General features: G+C 47.9%; 1 protein-coding gene across 1 annotated transcript in view; it reads left to right on the top strand.

The window, feature by feature from the left end:
• The first annotated feature begins 16,239 nt into the window (after positions 1 to 16,239).
• GPM6A (glycoprotein M6A) overlaps positions 16,240 to 17,060 on the top strand; it is a 456,304-nt gene continuing 455,483 nt past the window's right edge. The window contains exon 1 of the mRNA XM_040418684.1: positions 16,240 to 16,405. Coding sequence (XP_040274618.1) covers positions 16,402 to 16,405 — 4 coding nt within the window. The 5' untranslated portion in view covers positions 16,240 to 16,401. The remainder of the gene's footprint in view (positions 16,406 to 17,060) is intronic.

Here is a 17,060-nt window from a genome sequence, read left to right as displayed (position 1 = left end):
ACGGTGACTTCCCAGTGATCTCCTGTCTACGATTATTTATGGCAAACTCTGCCAAAGACAAAATCGAAGACCACTCTTCCTGGTTCTCAGAGACAAAACATCTCAAGTAGAGGTGGGACTAATCCAATTTTTTTAGAATCCGAATCCGTATCTAAAAAGGTTCTCGAATCTCGAATCCTACGAATCCTGTACATAAGAATTGTGTGAACGGTGTAAGAAACAAAGTGATCCAAACTCAATATTATTTTAATATGAAAAAATATAGGGTCCTTACTTTTTTAACAAAGTATTCGGATTCGAAAAAAATTGGAAATACAGGGTAATACAGCGCACATACCTCTTACATCCAGTGATGTCTCTTTGAAGTAGATATTCTCTTTCCTTAACTTCTCCTTTCAGACCTTCAGATCAGACCTCCAGTTTTCAGGCATTTTTCGTCTCTGCAGTTTGACAAAAAAAAAAATCTTAGTTTACTAATCCGGGGGTGGGGGGGGGGGGGGGGGCGGGTGGGGAGATGGCACTATGATACTGGCACATTGGGGGGGGAGATGGCACTATGGTACTGGCACATTGGGGGGGAGATGGCACTATGATACTGGCACATTGGGGGGGAGATGGCACTATAATACTGGCACATTGGTGGGGAGATGGTACTATGATACTGGCACATGGGGGGGGTTTGGCACTATGATACTGGCACATGGGGTGGGGGGGTTGGGAAGGAGAGAGGCACTTGATACTGTCACATTGGGAGGGAGGGATATGGCACTATGATACTGGTACATGGGGGGGGAAGGAGAGATGCACTTGATACTGGCACATTGGGGGGGGAGATGGCACTATGATACTGGCACATGGGGAGGTGGGTGGGAAGGAGAGAGGCACTTTATACTGGCACATTTGGGGGGGAGATAGCACTATGTTACTGGCACATAGGGGGGGAGGAGAGAGGCACCTAATACTCGCACATTGGGGGGGAGATGGCACTATGATACTGGCACATGGGGAGGTGGGTTGAAAGGAGAGAGGCACTTGATACTGGCACATTGGGGGGGAGATGGCACTATGATACTGGCACATAGGGGGGAAGGAGAGAGGTACTTGATACTGGCACTTTGGGAGGGGCAAGATGGCACTATGATACTGGGACATGGGGGGGAAGGAGAGAGGCACTTGATACTGGCACATGGGGGGGTTTGGCACTTGATACTGGCACATGGGGGGGCATCTATGGGGACACTTACTGGCACATTATTGGGGGGCATTATGGGGGTCCCTTTTTACTGGCACATTATTGGGGAACACTATGGGGGCATCTACTGAGGCCACAAAGATCCATTCGAAAACCCGAAGATGACAGCAGGTAGCCCAAAAACTACACCTCATGTACAGCAAAAACACACTTCTCTAATTTTGCGTACAATTTATTATCTTAGGATCTGTAACACCTGTCTAACGTGATCCTGATGTATCTCCACATCTGGAGAATAAATCATAATGTCATCCGAATACTCAACTACAAACCTCCCCACAAGGTGATGAAAAATGTCATTCACAAAATGCTGGAAAACGGCAGGAGCATTGGTCAACCCAAAAGGCATGACCAGGTTCTCAAAGTGCCCCTCAGGAGTATTAAAAGCCGTCTTCCATTCACCCCCTTCCTCGATTCTAACCAGATGATATGCCCCCCTTAAGTCCAACTTGGAGAACACCTTGGCACCAACAATCTGGTTAAACAAATCGGGAATCAAAGGAAGAGGGTAAGGATCACGGACAGTAATCCGATTGAGTTTACGGAAATCCAGACATGGCCGAAGACCTCCATTCTTTTTTTTAACAAAAAAGAACCCTGCTGCCACTGGAGACTAGGAAGTTTTATGTGTCCTTTAGCCACACTCTCGGCAATATACTCTCTCATGGCCAGTCTTTCAGGTCCAGAAAGATTATACAATTGTAACGGTCACGTACACACACACACACAGGGGGGAGGATAGTGACCACTGCGCTCCACCCTCACCCTCAGCCGTGCGATGCCAGGAGATGGTAGGTCGCTACTTGGCCGGGACCACAGAATTAGGGAGCAGGTCACTGTCATGGTCTTACCTTCTTGCTGTTCTCCTTCGTTTGACATGTGCTGGCGGCCATCTTGGTTTCTGGGTTTCTTGTAGCCTCCCACCCTGCGGCTCCTCCTTCCCACTGGGAGGAGCTGGATGCCTAGCTCATATATATAGGAGGTCTGTGGCTTCAGTTCCTTGCTTGGTCCTCCTGTGTTCACATGCTTCTAGACTGCTGCTGCTTCTGGTTCCTGATCCTGGTTTCGTCCGACTACCCTGCTGGTTCCTGATCCTGGTTTCGTCCGACTACCCTGCTGGTTCCTGATCCTGGCTTCGTCTGACTACCCTGCCGGTTCCTGATCCTGGCTTCGTCTGACTACCCTTCTGGTTCCTGACCTCTGGCTTCGCAAAGACTCTGCTTCGGTTTCGCCATCCGTTTGGACTTTTGCTTTACAGCTTTATTTTCAATAAAGCCTTCTTATTTTCATTTATCCCTTGTTGTACGTCTGGTTCATGGTTCCTTGACATTAGGACCAAGCCATGAATTCTGACGGTACAGGGCCATCCTCGCTACCCACGCTGGTTGCCAGACTTGATCAGCAGGATCACCTGTTGGGTCGGTTCGCTGTGGCGTTGCAAACCCTGCTTGAACGCACGGCTCATTTCGCTCCCGTTGCCGATGGGTCGGTTGTCGCTCCTGGGCCCGCTCCTACTGCCGCTCCGGTTGTTGCGCCAGAGTCTACCCCGACACCTGTTGTGCACCTGCGGTGTTTCGGGGTATGACCGGTTCTGCCCCTCTTCCACAGCGCTTTGGGGGAGAGCCAACTCAGTGCCGAGGTTTCCTTAACCAGGTGGGCATTTATTTTGAGTTGCTGCCACATGCCTTTCCTACTGAGAGATCAAAGGTGGGCTTCTTGATCTCGCTGCTCTCGGACAAGGCCTTGGCCTGGGCCAGCCCTTTATGGGAGAACAACAATCCGGTGGTTGCCGAGTTTTCCGGTTTTGTTGCTTCTCTTCGGAAGGTATTCGATGTGCCGGCTCGTGCTGCCTCTGCTGCGAAGCTCCTTATGTCCATCAGACAGGGTTCACGATCCGTAGCTGAATACGCCATTGAGTTTCGTACCCTGGCAGCAGAGGTGGGCTGGAATAATGAGGCTCTGGTCGCTGCTTTCTCTCATGGTCTCTCGGATGCCTTGAAGGATGAGGTTGCAGCTAAGGACCTACCAGTGGAGCTCAAGTCTCTTATTTCTTTCCTGATTTTGATTGACACCAGACTCAGGGAGAGACCTTCCTTTAAGGAGAGCCTGCGGAGGTTTTCTAACAGATTGGCGCCTACGTTTGCTGTCCCACCCGTGCCTCCCTCTCCTCCCACGCCTCCTGGGGATGACTTGTCTGGGGGTGAACCCATGCAGCTGGGGTTTGCTCGCCTGTCCGAGGGGGAGAGGGTACTCCGGAGACGCGAGGGCCGATGCATGTACTGTGGTCTCGGTGGGCATTTTCGGTTGGCATGTCCGAACCGTCCGGGAAACGCTCGCACCTGAGATCCTGTCGGGGGCAGATCTTGGGTGGAGTCTCCTCGTCCCCGGTTTCCCGTGTTGACAAACCACTGATCACTGTTGTCCTCTCCTGGGTCGGGGGCTCGGTGACGACCCAGGCGTTGGTGGACTCTGGTGCTGGTGGTTTGTTCATTGATAATGTGTTCGCTGCCGCCAATTCCATTCCTCTGCAGGCTCGAGGTTCCCCACTGGCTCTTGAGGCGATAGACGGCAGACCCCTTCTGCCGCCACACGTGACTCATGAGACCCTTCCAGTGGGGATAGCCATTGGTGCCGTTCACAGAGAGTCGGTCTGCCTCCAGGTTATTTCGTCTCCACACTACTCGGTGGTCTTGGGGTACCCCTGGCTCCGGAAGCATAATCCGACTTTCGATTGGAGATCGGCCGAGATCCTCTCGTGGTCACCGCAGTGTGGGGCTAGTTGCATCCATGGGTCTGTCAAGTTGCTGTGTACTTCCTCGGACTCTCTGTTGCCTCCTGAATACGAGGAGTACCGGGATGTATTCGATAAGGTGCGCGCGGTTGCCCTACCTCCGCACCGCCCATACGATTGTGCCATAGAGTTACAATCTGGTGCCGTTCCTCCTCGTGGCAAAGTCTATCCACGGTAGCGGAGAATGAGGCCATGGAGGAGTACGTGAGGGAGGCGCTTTCACGCGGACACATTCGCAAATCCTCGTCCCCGGCAGGGGCTGGATTTTTCTTCGTGAAAAAGAAGGGCGGTGAGTTGAGGCCTTGCATCGATTACAGGGGTCTCAATCGCATCACGATCAAGAACGCTTACCCGATACCCTTGATTTCCGAGCTGTTCGATCGCCTTAAAGGGGCCACGGTCTTTACCAAACTCGACCTGAGGGCGGCATATAACCTGGTAAGGATCAAGGCGGGCGATGAGTGGAAGACCGCGTTTAACACCAGGACCGGTCATTATGAATCCTTGGTTATGCCCTTTGGGTTGTGCAATGCGCCCGCAGTCTTTCAGGAATTCATCAACGATGTTTTCCGTGACCTGTTGCAGCAGTGTGTGGTGGTCTATTTGGATGACATCTTGGTATATTCTGAATCCATGGAGGCCCACATTCTGGATGTCAGACGAGTGTTGCAACGGTTACGAGAGAACAAGCTGTTCGGTAAGCTTGAGAAATGCGAATTTCACCGATCCCAGGTAACCTTCTTAGGTTACATCATTTCCGCTGAGGGGTTCTCCATGGATCCTGAGAAGGTTTCGGCTGTCTTACAGTGGCCCCAGCCCAGTGGTCTTCGTTCCCTGCAGCGCTTTTTGGGCTTCGCCAATTATTATCGGAAGTTCATCAGGGACTTTTCCATGCTAGCCAAGCCTCTCACGGATCTGACCAGGAAGGGCAGTAATTCCCAGGTCTGGCCGCTCGAGGCCATCCAAGCTTTTGAGGCTCTAAAGTCCGCCTTTGTGTCGGCTCCGATTCTGTCGCATCCCAACCCTGGGTTGCCCTTTGTCCTCGAGGTGGACGCGTCTGAGACGGGAGTAGGCGCCCTTCTGTCTCAGCGTAGAACACCAGAGGGTCCTCTGCTTCCTTGTGGGTTTTACTCCCGGAAACTGTCTTCCGCGGAGTGCAACTATCAGATTGGTGACAGGGAGTTATTGGCCATCGTGCAGGCCCTTAAAGAATGGAGGCACTTGCTCGAGGGTTCGGTGGTTCCGGTCCTCATCCTGACGGACCACAAGAATCTGACCTACCTTTCTGAGGCCAAGAGATTGACACCACGTCAGGCCAGATGGGCTCTGTTCTTGTCACGTTTTAATTACGTGGTCTCCTACCTACCCGGTTCCAAGAACATCAGGGCGGATGCCTTATCACGGCAGTACTCCGAGCTGTCCAGGGAGGAGTCGATTCCGACTTCGGTCATTCCTCCGAATCAGATCTTGGCCGCCATTCGCACCAGCCTGACCTCTCCCCTGGGTGAGCAGATTTTGGCGGCTCAATCTGGTGCTCCCTCTGGGAGACCCAACGGCAGATGTTTTGTGCCTGAGGAGTTGCGCACTCGGTTGTTGCGAACCTACCATAACTCCAAGACCGCGGGGCATCCTGGAAAGAATCAGCTGTCCTGGGCTGTTTCACGTTTGTTCTGGTGGCCTTCCCTACGTTCCGACATCACCGCATATGTAGCGGCATGCTCCGTTTGTGCCCAGAGTAAGTCCCCTCGGCACCTTCCGTTGGGCCTTCTGCAACCCATAGCCACCGGGGAGCGCCCATGGTCACACCTGGGGATGGATTTCATTGTGGACCTCCCTGCATCCCGAGGCCATACGGTCATTCTCATGATTGTGGATCGGTTTTCCAAAATGTGCCACTGTGTTCCTCTCAAGAAGTTACCCTCTGCACAAGAGTTGGCCACGATTTTTGCCAGGGAGGTCTTTCGGTTGCACGGTTTGCCCAAGGAGATTGTGTCGGATCGGGGGAGTCAGTTTGTGTCCAGGTTCTGGCGCGCCTTTTGCTCCCAGTTGGGGATTCATCTCTCCTTCTCCTCGGCCTACCACCCTCAGTCCAATGGGGCCGCAGAACGATCCAATCAGGCCTTGGAGCAATTCCTTCGTTGCTATGTCTCCGATCACCAAGACAATTGGGTTGACCTCCTGCCTTGGGCTGAGTTTGCCAGGAACACGGCGGTGAACTCTTCCTCTGGGACGTCTCCCTTCATGGCCAATTATGGGTTCCAACCTGCCGTGTTACCGGAGGTATTCTCTCCCCAGGATATTCCGGCTGTGGAGGATCACCTTTCCGTCCTACGTGCTTCTTGGGTACTGATCCAGAAGTCCCTTGAGGTCTCTGCGCAGCGCCAGAGACTCCAGGCTGATCGCAGACGAGCGCCTGCTCCTTCCTACCAGGTCGGAGACCGTGTATGGTTGTCCACCCGCAACCTCAACCTTCGAGTGCCCACTCCCAAGCTGGCGCCTCGCTTTGTTGGTCCCTTCCGAGTGCTTCGCAGGGTAAACCCGGTAGCCTATGCCCTTGCGCTTCCTCCTGGCATGCGGATCTCCAACGTGTTTCATGTCTCCCTGTTGAAGCCACTGGTGTGTAATCGTTTCACTTCCTCGGTTCCTCGGCCTCGTCCGGTCCAAGTGGGTAATCGTGAGGAGTATGAGGTGAGCAATATCCTGGACTCACGCCTGGTCCGCGGTCGGGTACAGTTTTTGGTCCATTGGCGTGGTTATGGTCCAGAGGAGCGTTCCTGGGTTCCCTCCGCAGATGTCCATGCTCCTGCCTTGCTCCGAGCCTTCCACGCACGCTTCCCTCAGAAACCGTTCTTTACTCCGCGGAGGAGGGGCCCTTGAGGGGGAGGTACTGTCATGGTCTTACCTTCTTGCTGTTCTCCTTCGTTTGACATGTGCTGGCGGCCATCTTGGTTTCTGGGTTTCTTGTAGCCTCCCACCCTGCGGCTCCTCCTTCCCACTGGGAGGAGCTGGATGCCTAGCTCATATATATAGGAGGTCTGTGGCTTCAGTTCCTTGCTTGGTCCTCCTGTGTTCACATGCTTCTAGACTGCTGCTGCTTCTGGTTCCTGATCCTGGTTTCGTCCGACTACCCTGCTGGTTCCTGATCCTGGTTTCGTCCGACTACCCTGCTGGTTCCTGATCCTGGCTTCGTCTGACTACCCTGCTGGTTCCTGATCCTGGCTTCGTCTGACTACCCTTCTGGTTCCTGACCTCTGGCTTCGCAAAGACTCTGCTTCGGTTTCGCCATCCGTTTGGACTTTTGCTTTACAGCTTTATTTTCAATAAAGCCTTCTTATTTTCATTTATCCCTTGTTGTACGTCTGGTTCATGGTTCCTTGACAGTCACCTCCTATCGCATCCCTAATCTGACCCTGACTCCTAGCTGCATGAGCCGACCTTGATGGTAGGAGGGCTCATGCTCCGGAACCTCGGATCCCTACTAACCCTCCGCAGATCCCTGAGCTAGGAGCTAGGTAAACAGCCCGTTGCTCCTGGATGCGGAGGAACAGGAGTCTAAAGTGGCCAAGCTGCAAGGAGATAGAAACAAAAACAGCCTATGGATATGGCAGGAGAACTACACTAGTTCACACCTACCTGCCACAGCCTTGCTGACTGGATCCCGTGCTCACAGCTGATGTCCACACTATAAATAAATGGACACAGCATCTACACACATACACACACAGGAACCCAGATCCATAGCTGCATTAAACATGAAAGGAAAACAACATCAACTTAACATCACATATAAACATTTGCTATGACCACAAGGGTGGCCCTCACTGGCAGATGGTATTAGGTATGAGGATGACTCCAGCAGACCATGGCTGAAGTACCCCTCTGACTACTGCTCTCAGCAGAGGCTAAATAGGCCCAAGTAGCCACACCCACACAGACACACCCAGTGCACACACACTAGGAAGGGAATTAACCCTTCCCACACCAGGGAAGGGAAGACAGCCACTTAAAGGGGACGTGCACACATACAAAAACCTTGTGCACAACAAGCAAACCTAAGGCACACCTAATAGACAGGTTGCCAGGTGCAACCGCATGCAATGACAGCGAGCAGCCTAGCAACCAGCTCCAGCTGCTCTACTGCCACATACCTAATGTTGCCAGTGGCAACCACAGGTGAGGCAACATACTTCAGCCCTCACCTGTGATTGACAACAACCCCAGACCACAGGCAACTGCATGCGGTTAAGGAGTCACGGCCATTACCATGGTCGTGATAGAAGGACAGACAAGACAAATAAAGGATAGTGAACGGACCGGGTCAAAACCAAGAGGACAACGCAGTACAGAGGGATAAGCAAAGAATGGTCAGGAGAAACCGGGGTCATAAATACCAGGAGAGTCGAGAAGTACCAAAGGAGTCCGCAAAGAAGAGTCAGGTGGAAGCCGAGGTCAAAATACCAGGAGGGATGCGCAGTACAGGAGGAGCAGGCAAAGGATCGTCAGGGAACAGGATCAGGTAAGTATACAGGTATCCAACAAACGCCAGGAACCTAAATTAACAGGCAACCTGTGGCCAGCAGGCTGCCTGTATTTATAGTGGGGAGTGAGGGTTATGTGACCTGGCCAGCGTCACATGACCGACAGACCGACCAGTCGAACACCGAGTGATCAGCTCGGCGCTCAAGGCAGACCTAGGAGCAGGGAGCCTTCCAGCTAGCAAAGCCGCCCTGGGAAAGAGGTCAAACACAGATCCTCACTCCCGAAGCTAAGCAGCAGGTCTGCGGCTGATGGGAGACTGAGTGCGCCTTCGGCACCCCGTTACAACAATCTAGATTTTGGCAACTTAGCTCCGGGAAAAAGGTTGATAGGACAATCATATTCCTGATGCGGAGGTAAATCCTGGCATCCACTCTCAGAAAATACATCGGCAAAATCAGATATACAGCCAGGTCCATAAATATTGGGAAATCGACACAATTCTAACATTTTTGGCTCTCTACACCACCACAATGGATTTGAAATAAAACAAACAAGATGTGCTTTAACTGCAGACTGTCAGCTTTAATTTGAGGGTATTTACATCCAAATCAGGTGAACGGTGTAGGAATTGCAACAGTTTGCATATATGCCTCCCACTTGTTAAGGAACCAAAAGTTATGGGACAGAATAATAATCATAAATCAAACTTTCACTTTTTAATACTTGGTTGCAAATCCTTTGCAGTCAATTACAGCCTGAAGTCTGGAACGCATAGACATCACCAGACGCTGGGTTTCAACCCTGGTGATGCTCTGCCAGGCCTCTACTACAACTGTTTTCAGTTCCTGCTTGTTCTTGGGGCATTTTCACTTCAGTTTTGTCTTCAGCAAGTGAAACGCATGCTCAATCGGATTCAGGTCAGGTGATTGACTTTGCATAACATTCCACTTCTTTCCCTTAAAAAAACTCTTTGGTTGCTTTTGCAGTATGCTTTGGGTCATTGTCCATCTGCACTGTGAAGCGCCGTCCAATGAGTTCTGAAGCATTTGGCTGAATATGAGCAGATAATATTGCCCGAAACACTTCAGAATTCATCCTGATGCTTTTGTCAGCAGTCACATCATCAATAAATACAAGAGAACCAGTTCAATTGGCAGCCATACATGCCCACGCCATGACACTACCACCACCATGCTTCACTGATGAGGTGGTATGCTTAGGATCATGAGCAGTTCCTTTCCTTCTCCATACTCTTCTCTTCCCATCACTCTGGTACAAGTTGATCTTGATCTCATCTATCCATAGGATGTTGTTCCAGAACTGTGAAGGCTTTTTTAGATGTCGTTTGGCAAACTCTAATCTGGCCATCCTGTTTATTTTTTAAACTATTTTTATTTCGGAAGATTGAGCAGATTACATCGTATACAGCAGAAACAATACTCCTATACACATAGATGGATAGATGACAGTCAATTCACCAGGGTACATAACATGAAGTATATATTCTATTCATTGTCATAGATAAGTGAAATCAGCGCTATGAGCTGGTTATACTTCCGAATTCTTTTTTTTAGAAATATAGCCCCAACTATCCCCACCCACCCCCCAACTTTTTCCAACTAATAATGTCATGATATCAGAATTTACACACACCTTCAGGTACACGAACCCCACCTACAGTTGTCATATATTTCAGACCTCGGCTATTCGCCCCTTTGTTCTCTTCCTATCTTGCATGTCAATACATCTCTAAGCTTCCCAATGTCCCCTTCACTTTCTCCTCCATATACCATTTAGTATCTATGAAAGGCGTCATCGCCTCTTTTTTTTCTGTAGGAGTTAATGAGTGCATAATAAACTCTTTCCACTTGTCGAAAAAGCGTTTTGCTGATTGTTCTTTGTTCTTTTCTACCTCCAACCTATCCAAGTACATAATATATTTCATTGTTCCCACCGCTTCATGCAATGTGGGAACAGTGGGATATATCCAGTGTCTAAGTATGGTCTTTTTCACCGCCAAGAGGAATAAGTGTATTCCTTTAATTCTAGTGGAATGAGATATTTCTCCTTTCCTCCTAATGGAATATAATGAAAAATACAGTGTATAGGTGTAAATTGGGGTTTTATCCCCCATACTTGCTGAATATATTCAATAGTGTCTTCCCATAGTGATTTCAGACTAGGGCAGTTCCCTAGGCCATGTAACAAATTAGCTCTCTGCTGTAAACATTTAGGACACCATCTCAAGTAGTGTGCCGGAGCATCCCTATAAGATAAATCAAATGCATTTGTTGCTTTATGCAAAATCCTATAATGCATTTCCCTCCATGTTTCGCTGGCTATCGCCTGCCGAACCCTTTCCATCCCTTCTCTCAATTTAGGCGTCACCGATTCTTCTTCCAATTCCTCCTCCCACCTCTTATATACAGTGTCGCCCAATGGGGTAGATAAAATGTTTTGCACTTTTCTATAGAGGCCATCCTGTTTTTGAGGCTCACCAATGGTTTACATCTTGTGGTGAACCCTCTGTATTCACTCTGGTGAAGTCTTCTCTTGATTGTTTACTTTGACACACATACACCTACCTCCTGGAGAGTGTTCTTGATCTGGCCAACTGTTGTGAAGGGCGTTTTCTTCACCAGGGAAAGAATTCTTCGGTCATCCACCACAGTTGTTTTCCGTGGTCTTCTGGGTCTTTGGTGTTGCTGAGCTTACTGATGTTTTCCTTCTTTTTAAGAATGTTTCAAACAGTTGTTTTGGCCACGCCTAATGTTTTTGTTATCTCTCTGATGGGTTTGTTGTGTTTTTTCAGCCTAATGATGGCTTGCTTCACTGATAGTGACAGCTCTTTGGATCTCATCTTGAGAGTTGACAGCAACAGATTCCAAATGCAAATAGCACACTTGAAATGAACTCTGGACCTTTTATCTGCTCATTGTAATTGGGGTAATGAGGGCATAACACACACCTGGCCATGGAACAGCTGAGAAGCCAATTGTCCCATTACTTTTGGTCCCTTAAAAAGTGGGAGGCACATATGCAAACTGTTGTAATTCCTACACCATTCACCTGATTTGGATGTAAATACCCTCAAATTAAAGCTGACAGTCTGCAGTTAAAGCACATCTTGTTCATTTTATTTCAAATGCATTGTGGTGGTGTATAGAGCCAAAAATGTTAGAATTGTGTCGATGTCCCAATATTTATGGACCTGACTGTAAAAGAGGGTAATGTCTTAGTAGTTAAAACAGATAAATATGTATTAAGACAATTGTCATTGCAATAATCACCCCAATCCAGAATCTGTCTAGCTTGCCAATTGATGGTTGGATTGTGCTTGCTTAACCACAGTAAACCCAGAGCCAATGGAGCAGGGAGACCCACCAACACAAAACAAAAGATAAATTCTTGATGAAAGCCACCCACTCTTAATGTGATATCATGCACCACATGAGATAAACACTTCTAAGTTAGAGGTGCAGAATCAATAGCAAAAATGGAAATGTTTTTTTTTCTAATGCACTTGGTGACAACCCATGAATATGGACGAACTGAGCATCAATTAGGTTCACCCCGACCCCGCTGTCATTAAACACCTCAATTCCCACCGTTTGTTACTCTAGCGCCACCTCAGCAGTCAGGAGAAATTGGGTACTACCAGTCAAAGACAAATGCAAATATTTTTTTGACTCTCCTTTCACTTTTCCAAGATTTAGATGGGAATTGAATGACCCTTTATTATATTTTTGCCGTTGAATGTATGGACCTACTCTGATAAAATGTCCCTTCTGTCCGCAGAAAAAAACACACTCCCTTCCTATTACCAGTAGGCTTAAAAGCGGATCCAGGAGTAGCTCCCCCTAATTGCATGGGTTCCTCCCCCAGACATAAACCCAGGAGTAGCCTCACCCAAAGTGTCAGTGGAGGACGATATATTATGTGATAGTACGTCCTCAGAGTGGGGGCCCCTAGATCTCTCTCTCAGGTGAGACATAGCAGCCTCCAGAGACACTGGGGTTTCATGAAAGGCCAAAGCATCCTTCAGCCTCTCTGATAACCCTTGACAAATCTGACTCCGTATCCGTAGCCCACCTTCTAAACTCAATAAATCTCAGTGGAACGATCACCCTGACGAAGGCCGCGCAGCTTGGTTTGAGCTAGAGAGGTCGGATCCGGATCATAATAGATAAGACTCAAAGCTTTGAAAAGTTCATCTACCGACCGGAGAGACTGTGATGTGGTTGGCAGAGAAAAAGCCCATGACTGCGCATCCCCCTTAAGCAAGGAAATAACCACACGACTCGCCCAGAGAATCTGTCTGGGAGGGCAACTTTAGGCTCCAGATAGGCCTGGTCTCCACCAACAGTGTCAGACTGGGGTACCTAGGCCCCACCAGTAAAATTTATTTTAGCGGCCCACCATACAGATACATTCAAATATAATAAATAATCTAACAAGTTTTTTTTTTATGAACATAGGCTGGTTGAGGTGCTGTACATTGAATATATGTATGTAGTGCACTAAATCTAATGTGTTATGTGCCACTTGTGCAGAGGGTGGGTGACTAAGGGCCACTTTGCTCAGGGGCCCACAGGGGGATTCCCCTGTACCCCTGTGGGCCAGTCCAAGCCTGTCCACCACTACCACCAGGACCAACAGCCTGTGATCTATGCATCTGCGAGACGGTCGTGTGGATGTCAGTTACCTCCAAAGACAGCCCTTGCAGCTGACCTGCCAGTGCAGCAATAGTATCCATGGCTGCACACAAACAAACACAAAATGACGGTTATGGGGGTTTATAATGTCACGCTTCGGTGTGGGAGGGAAACACCACACTAAGCGTATGTCTCGTGGCTGCCGGGTATCTGCTATTTTAAAGGGCAGACACCCGGCACTAATGCTGGTCGCAGACTTTTAACTCATCGGATGCCGTGGTCATCCGGGTGTGCTCTGGCTCACCCCGGTGGGGATCGGGGGAGCCGAAATGTGTATGCAGCATCCCCTGTCCTCCTGTGTGATGGTAACAGAGATGGTACACAGCATTTAGGCGTTAAAACCTTCCTCAAAGCAATAAAATTGAAGGATTCACAAAAGGGAAGACCATAACCCCATGTGGATCCCTCCATAAGGTCTGGGATCCCTTCCTACTATAAACCTAATGGTATTTCGCTTTTAAAATTATCAGAGTTATAATGCTAAACATGGTGGATGGATTAAACATGGCCGCTGGATTATTGCAGCAACACTGTCCCTAGCACTTGCCACGTCTCTCTCTATGCCCAGCTCAGACAATGGCAGAGACCGCACGAGATGAGGCTTTTATAGGGCTGTGACATTATAGGGGATGGCTACCTGTGGATTAGCTGGCTGCATGGAATTATAGGTGGTCTCACATTCCCAAGCTTCTTACTTTTCCTTTGTAACACGTGCAGCCTCCATTGTAGGAAAACCTGATTCATTACTACGATGAACAAGGAAATTCGGCTTTGCTGTGAATGAACGTTTTCCTGAACTTCGGACCGAGTTCTGCTTTGAATGCTTTACTTTGCTCAATACTCATTACTATGAATGAACTCCTGCTTCCAGATTTTAGCCCTCTCAGACGCCATGCTAACATTTGACCACAACATCTGAGGGGTTAAATGTCCGCAGTCAGCATTTCCGCCAATCATGTACATTAGCTGCGGGTGTCTGCTGTATGGAACAACAGGCACCCAGCGGCTATGGCGCTCGCTCCACTCTGAAGCAGGTGCCATCTTTAAAGACCCAACCTCCGATGTACATGTATGGCAGATGTCAGGAAGAGATTAATGGTCCTTTTTTAACGGTTGTTAAAAAAAGGATGCAAAACAGCCACTAAAGATGGATGAACAGTCATAAGATGGATGCACATGCAAAATGGAGCTGAAAATCTGACAGTTTATCCATTTTTAATGGCCTTTTTTCACCATCATGTATATGTAGCCTAAATAGGACATGATGTTTAAATGGCCCTGGAGTCCCAGGGTTGATCATGTGAATGTCATAAATGCCCAAAATGGGAATACCCTTTAAAGGACATCTGTCAGCAGATTTGTACCTATGAAACTGGCGGACCTGTTACATGTGCATTTGGCAGCTGAAGGCATCTGTGTTGGTCCCATGTTCATACAGTACAGACCAAAAGTTTGGACAAACCTATATATACATAACAAACAAGTGTGAAACAACTGAAAATATGTCATATTCTAGGTTCTTCAAAGTAGCCACCTTTTGCTTTGATTACTGCTTTGCACACTCTTGGCATTCTCTTGATGAGCTTCAAGAGGTAGTCCCCTGAAATGGTTTTCACTTCACAGGTGTGCCCTGTCAGGTTTAATAAGTAGGATTTCTTGCCTTATAAATGGGGTTGGGACCATCAGTTGCGTTGAGGAGAAGTCAGGTGCATACACAGCTGATAGTCCTACTGAATAGACTGTTAGAATTTGTATTATGGCAAGAAAAAAGCAGCTAAGTAAAGAAAAACGAGTAGCCATCATTACTTTAAGAAATTAAGGTCAGTCAGTCAGCCGAAAAATTGGGAAAACTTTGAAAGTAAGGGCTATTTGACCATGAATGAGAGTGATGGGGTGCTGCGCCAGATGACCTGGCCTCCACAGTCACCGGACCTGAACCCAATCGAGATGGTTTGGGGTGAGCTGGACCGCAGAGTGAAGGCAAAAGGGCCAACAAGTGCTAAGCATCGCTGGGAACTCCTTCAAGACTGTTGGAAGACCATTTCAGGTGACTACCTCTTGAAGCTCATCAAGAGAATGCCAAGAGTGTGCAAAGCAGTAATCAAAGCAAAAGGTGGCTACTTTGAAGAACCTAGAATATGACATATTTTCAGTTGTTTCACACTTGTTTGTTATGTATATAATTCCACATGTGTTAATTCATAGTTTTGATGCCTTCATAGTCATGAAAATAAAGAAAACTCTTTGAATGAGAAGGTGTGTCCAAACTTTTGGTCTGTACTGTATTACTGAGAAAAATGAAATTATAATATATGCAAATTAGCCTCTAGGAGCAATTATCTAGGGCGTTATCATTACATCTAGAGGCTCCACTCTCTCTGCAACTGCCTGTCAATCAAAGAGGAGTGTGTGCAGGACTTGGAGAGAGCAGAGCCTCTAGGTGTAATGACAACGCCCCTGTTGCTCCTAGAGGCTCATTTACATATATTATAACTTCATATTTCTCAGCAATGTGGGCACATATGAACATGGGACCAACACAGATGTCTTCAGCTGCCAAGTGTACATGTAACAGGTCAGCCAGTTTCATAGGTACAAGTCTGCTGACAGATGACTTTTAAAGAGACTCTGTCACCTTGGAAATAGCCTTTATAACTACAGTTATATGGTAATAGTGCATTTTTAACAGGATTTTTAATGCTGTTTACACCTACCTCTAGGACAATGCTGGATATCAGGGTACACGAAGTAGTACATACAATTGTGGAATAAATTCCCATAACGTTCTTTTTGGACAACTGATATTTAGGCCATTTATATAGAAGTAGTGTGAACCAGCTGAACTATCAGATCTGAAGACCTTATGAAGACCTCCTCCCGCTGGATGTTTCTAGTCCGAAGACTTCACGCTGACAAGCACTTCCTGGGAAGCTCCTGCTGGAAATCAAATCTGCATTCGACTCTTCTGTGCTTGTAAGCTCTATGAAGCTGAGCCATACACAAAGCTTCCTACAATAGGAGACAGACTTCTCAAAGAAGGCTTGTCATTAGGAATAAATAGAGAACATGTGCAGAATATTGAGGAACAGGAAAACTGACTAGGAAATATTTCAGCATCCCCTGATACTCCAGCTGTATTCCAGAACTGAGTGAAGAACACCATCATGGGTGAGTAACTATAGTACATCACTGCAGATATCTGCTCATCATGGCAATTAAATTCCCATAATGATATGCAAGGGTTGTCATCTAATTTATTGAAAACTTTTTGGATAAATATATGTTATTTGATCGGAGCAAAGTATTCTTTTTACATATAGATATTAATGTAACAGCATTTGAAATGATGTTGGTAAAGTAAATCCAGTGAATGTGCAAAAGAGCATAGCTGACACTAATAAGATGAGATATGACCTGGTTTGAGCATAGAATCACACAGAGTGGTTGGCCAACTTCTACTTATTTCAATTCACTTCTAAAAATGTATAGGGAGTCACTGCTTTTTAGCTTTCACTAAGGCCTTATGCACACGACCGTTGTTTTGGTCCGTATCCGAGCCGCAGTTTTTGCGGCTCCGGTGCGGACCCATTTACTTCAGTGGGGCCGCAAAAGATACGGACAGCACTCCGTGTGCTGTCCGCATCCGTTGCTCTGTTCCGTGGTCCGCAAAAAATATATAACCTGTCCTATTCTTGTCCGTTTTGCAGACAAGAATAGGCAGTTATATCAACGGCTGTCCGTGTGCGGAACGCACACGGACGCCATCCGTGTTTTGCTTATCCGCAATTTGCGGACCGCAAAACATGCAATGGTCGTGTGCATG

This window comes from Bufo bufo, chromosome 2, assembly GCF_905171765.1.
Source record: "Bufo bufo chromosome 2, aBufBuf1.1, whole genome shotgun sequence".
In the NCBI taxonomy this organism is placed as follows: Eukaryota; Metazoa; Chordata; class Amphibia; order Anura; family Bufonidae; genus Bufo; species Bufo bufo.
This window is presented reverse-complemented; position numbering and strand designations above follow the sequence as displayed.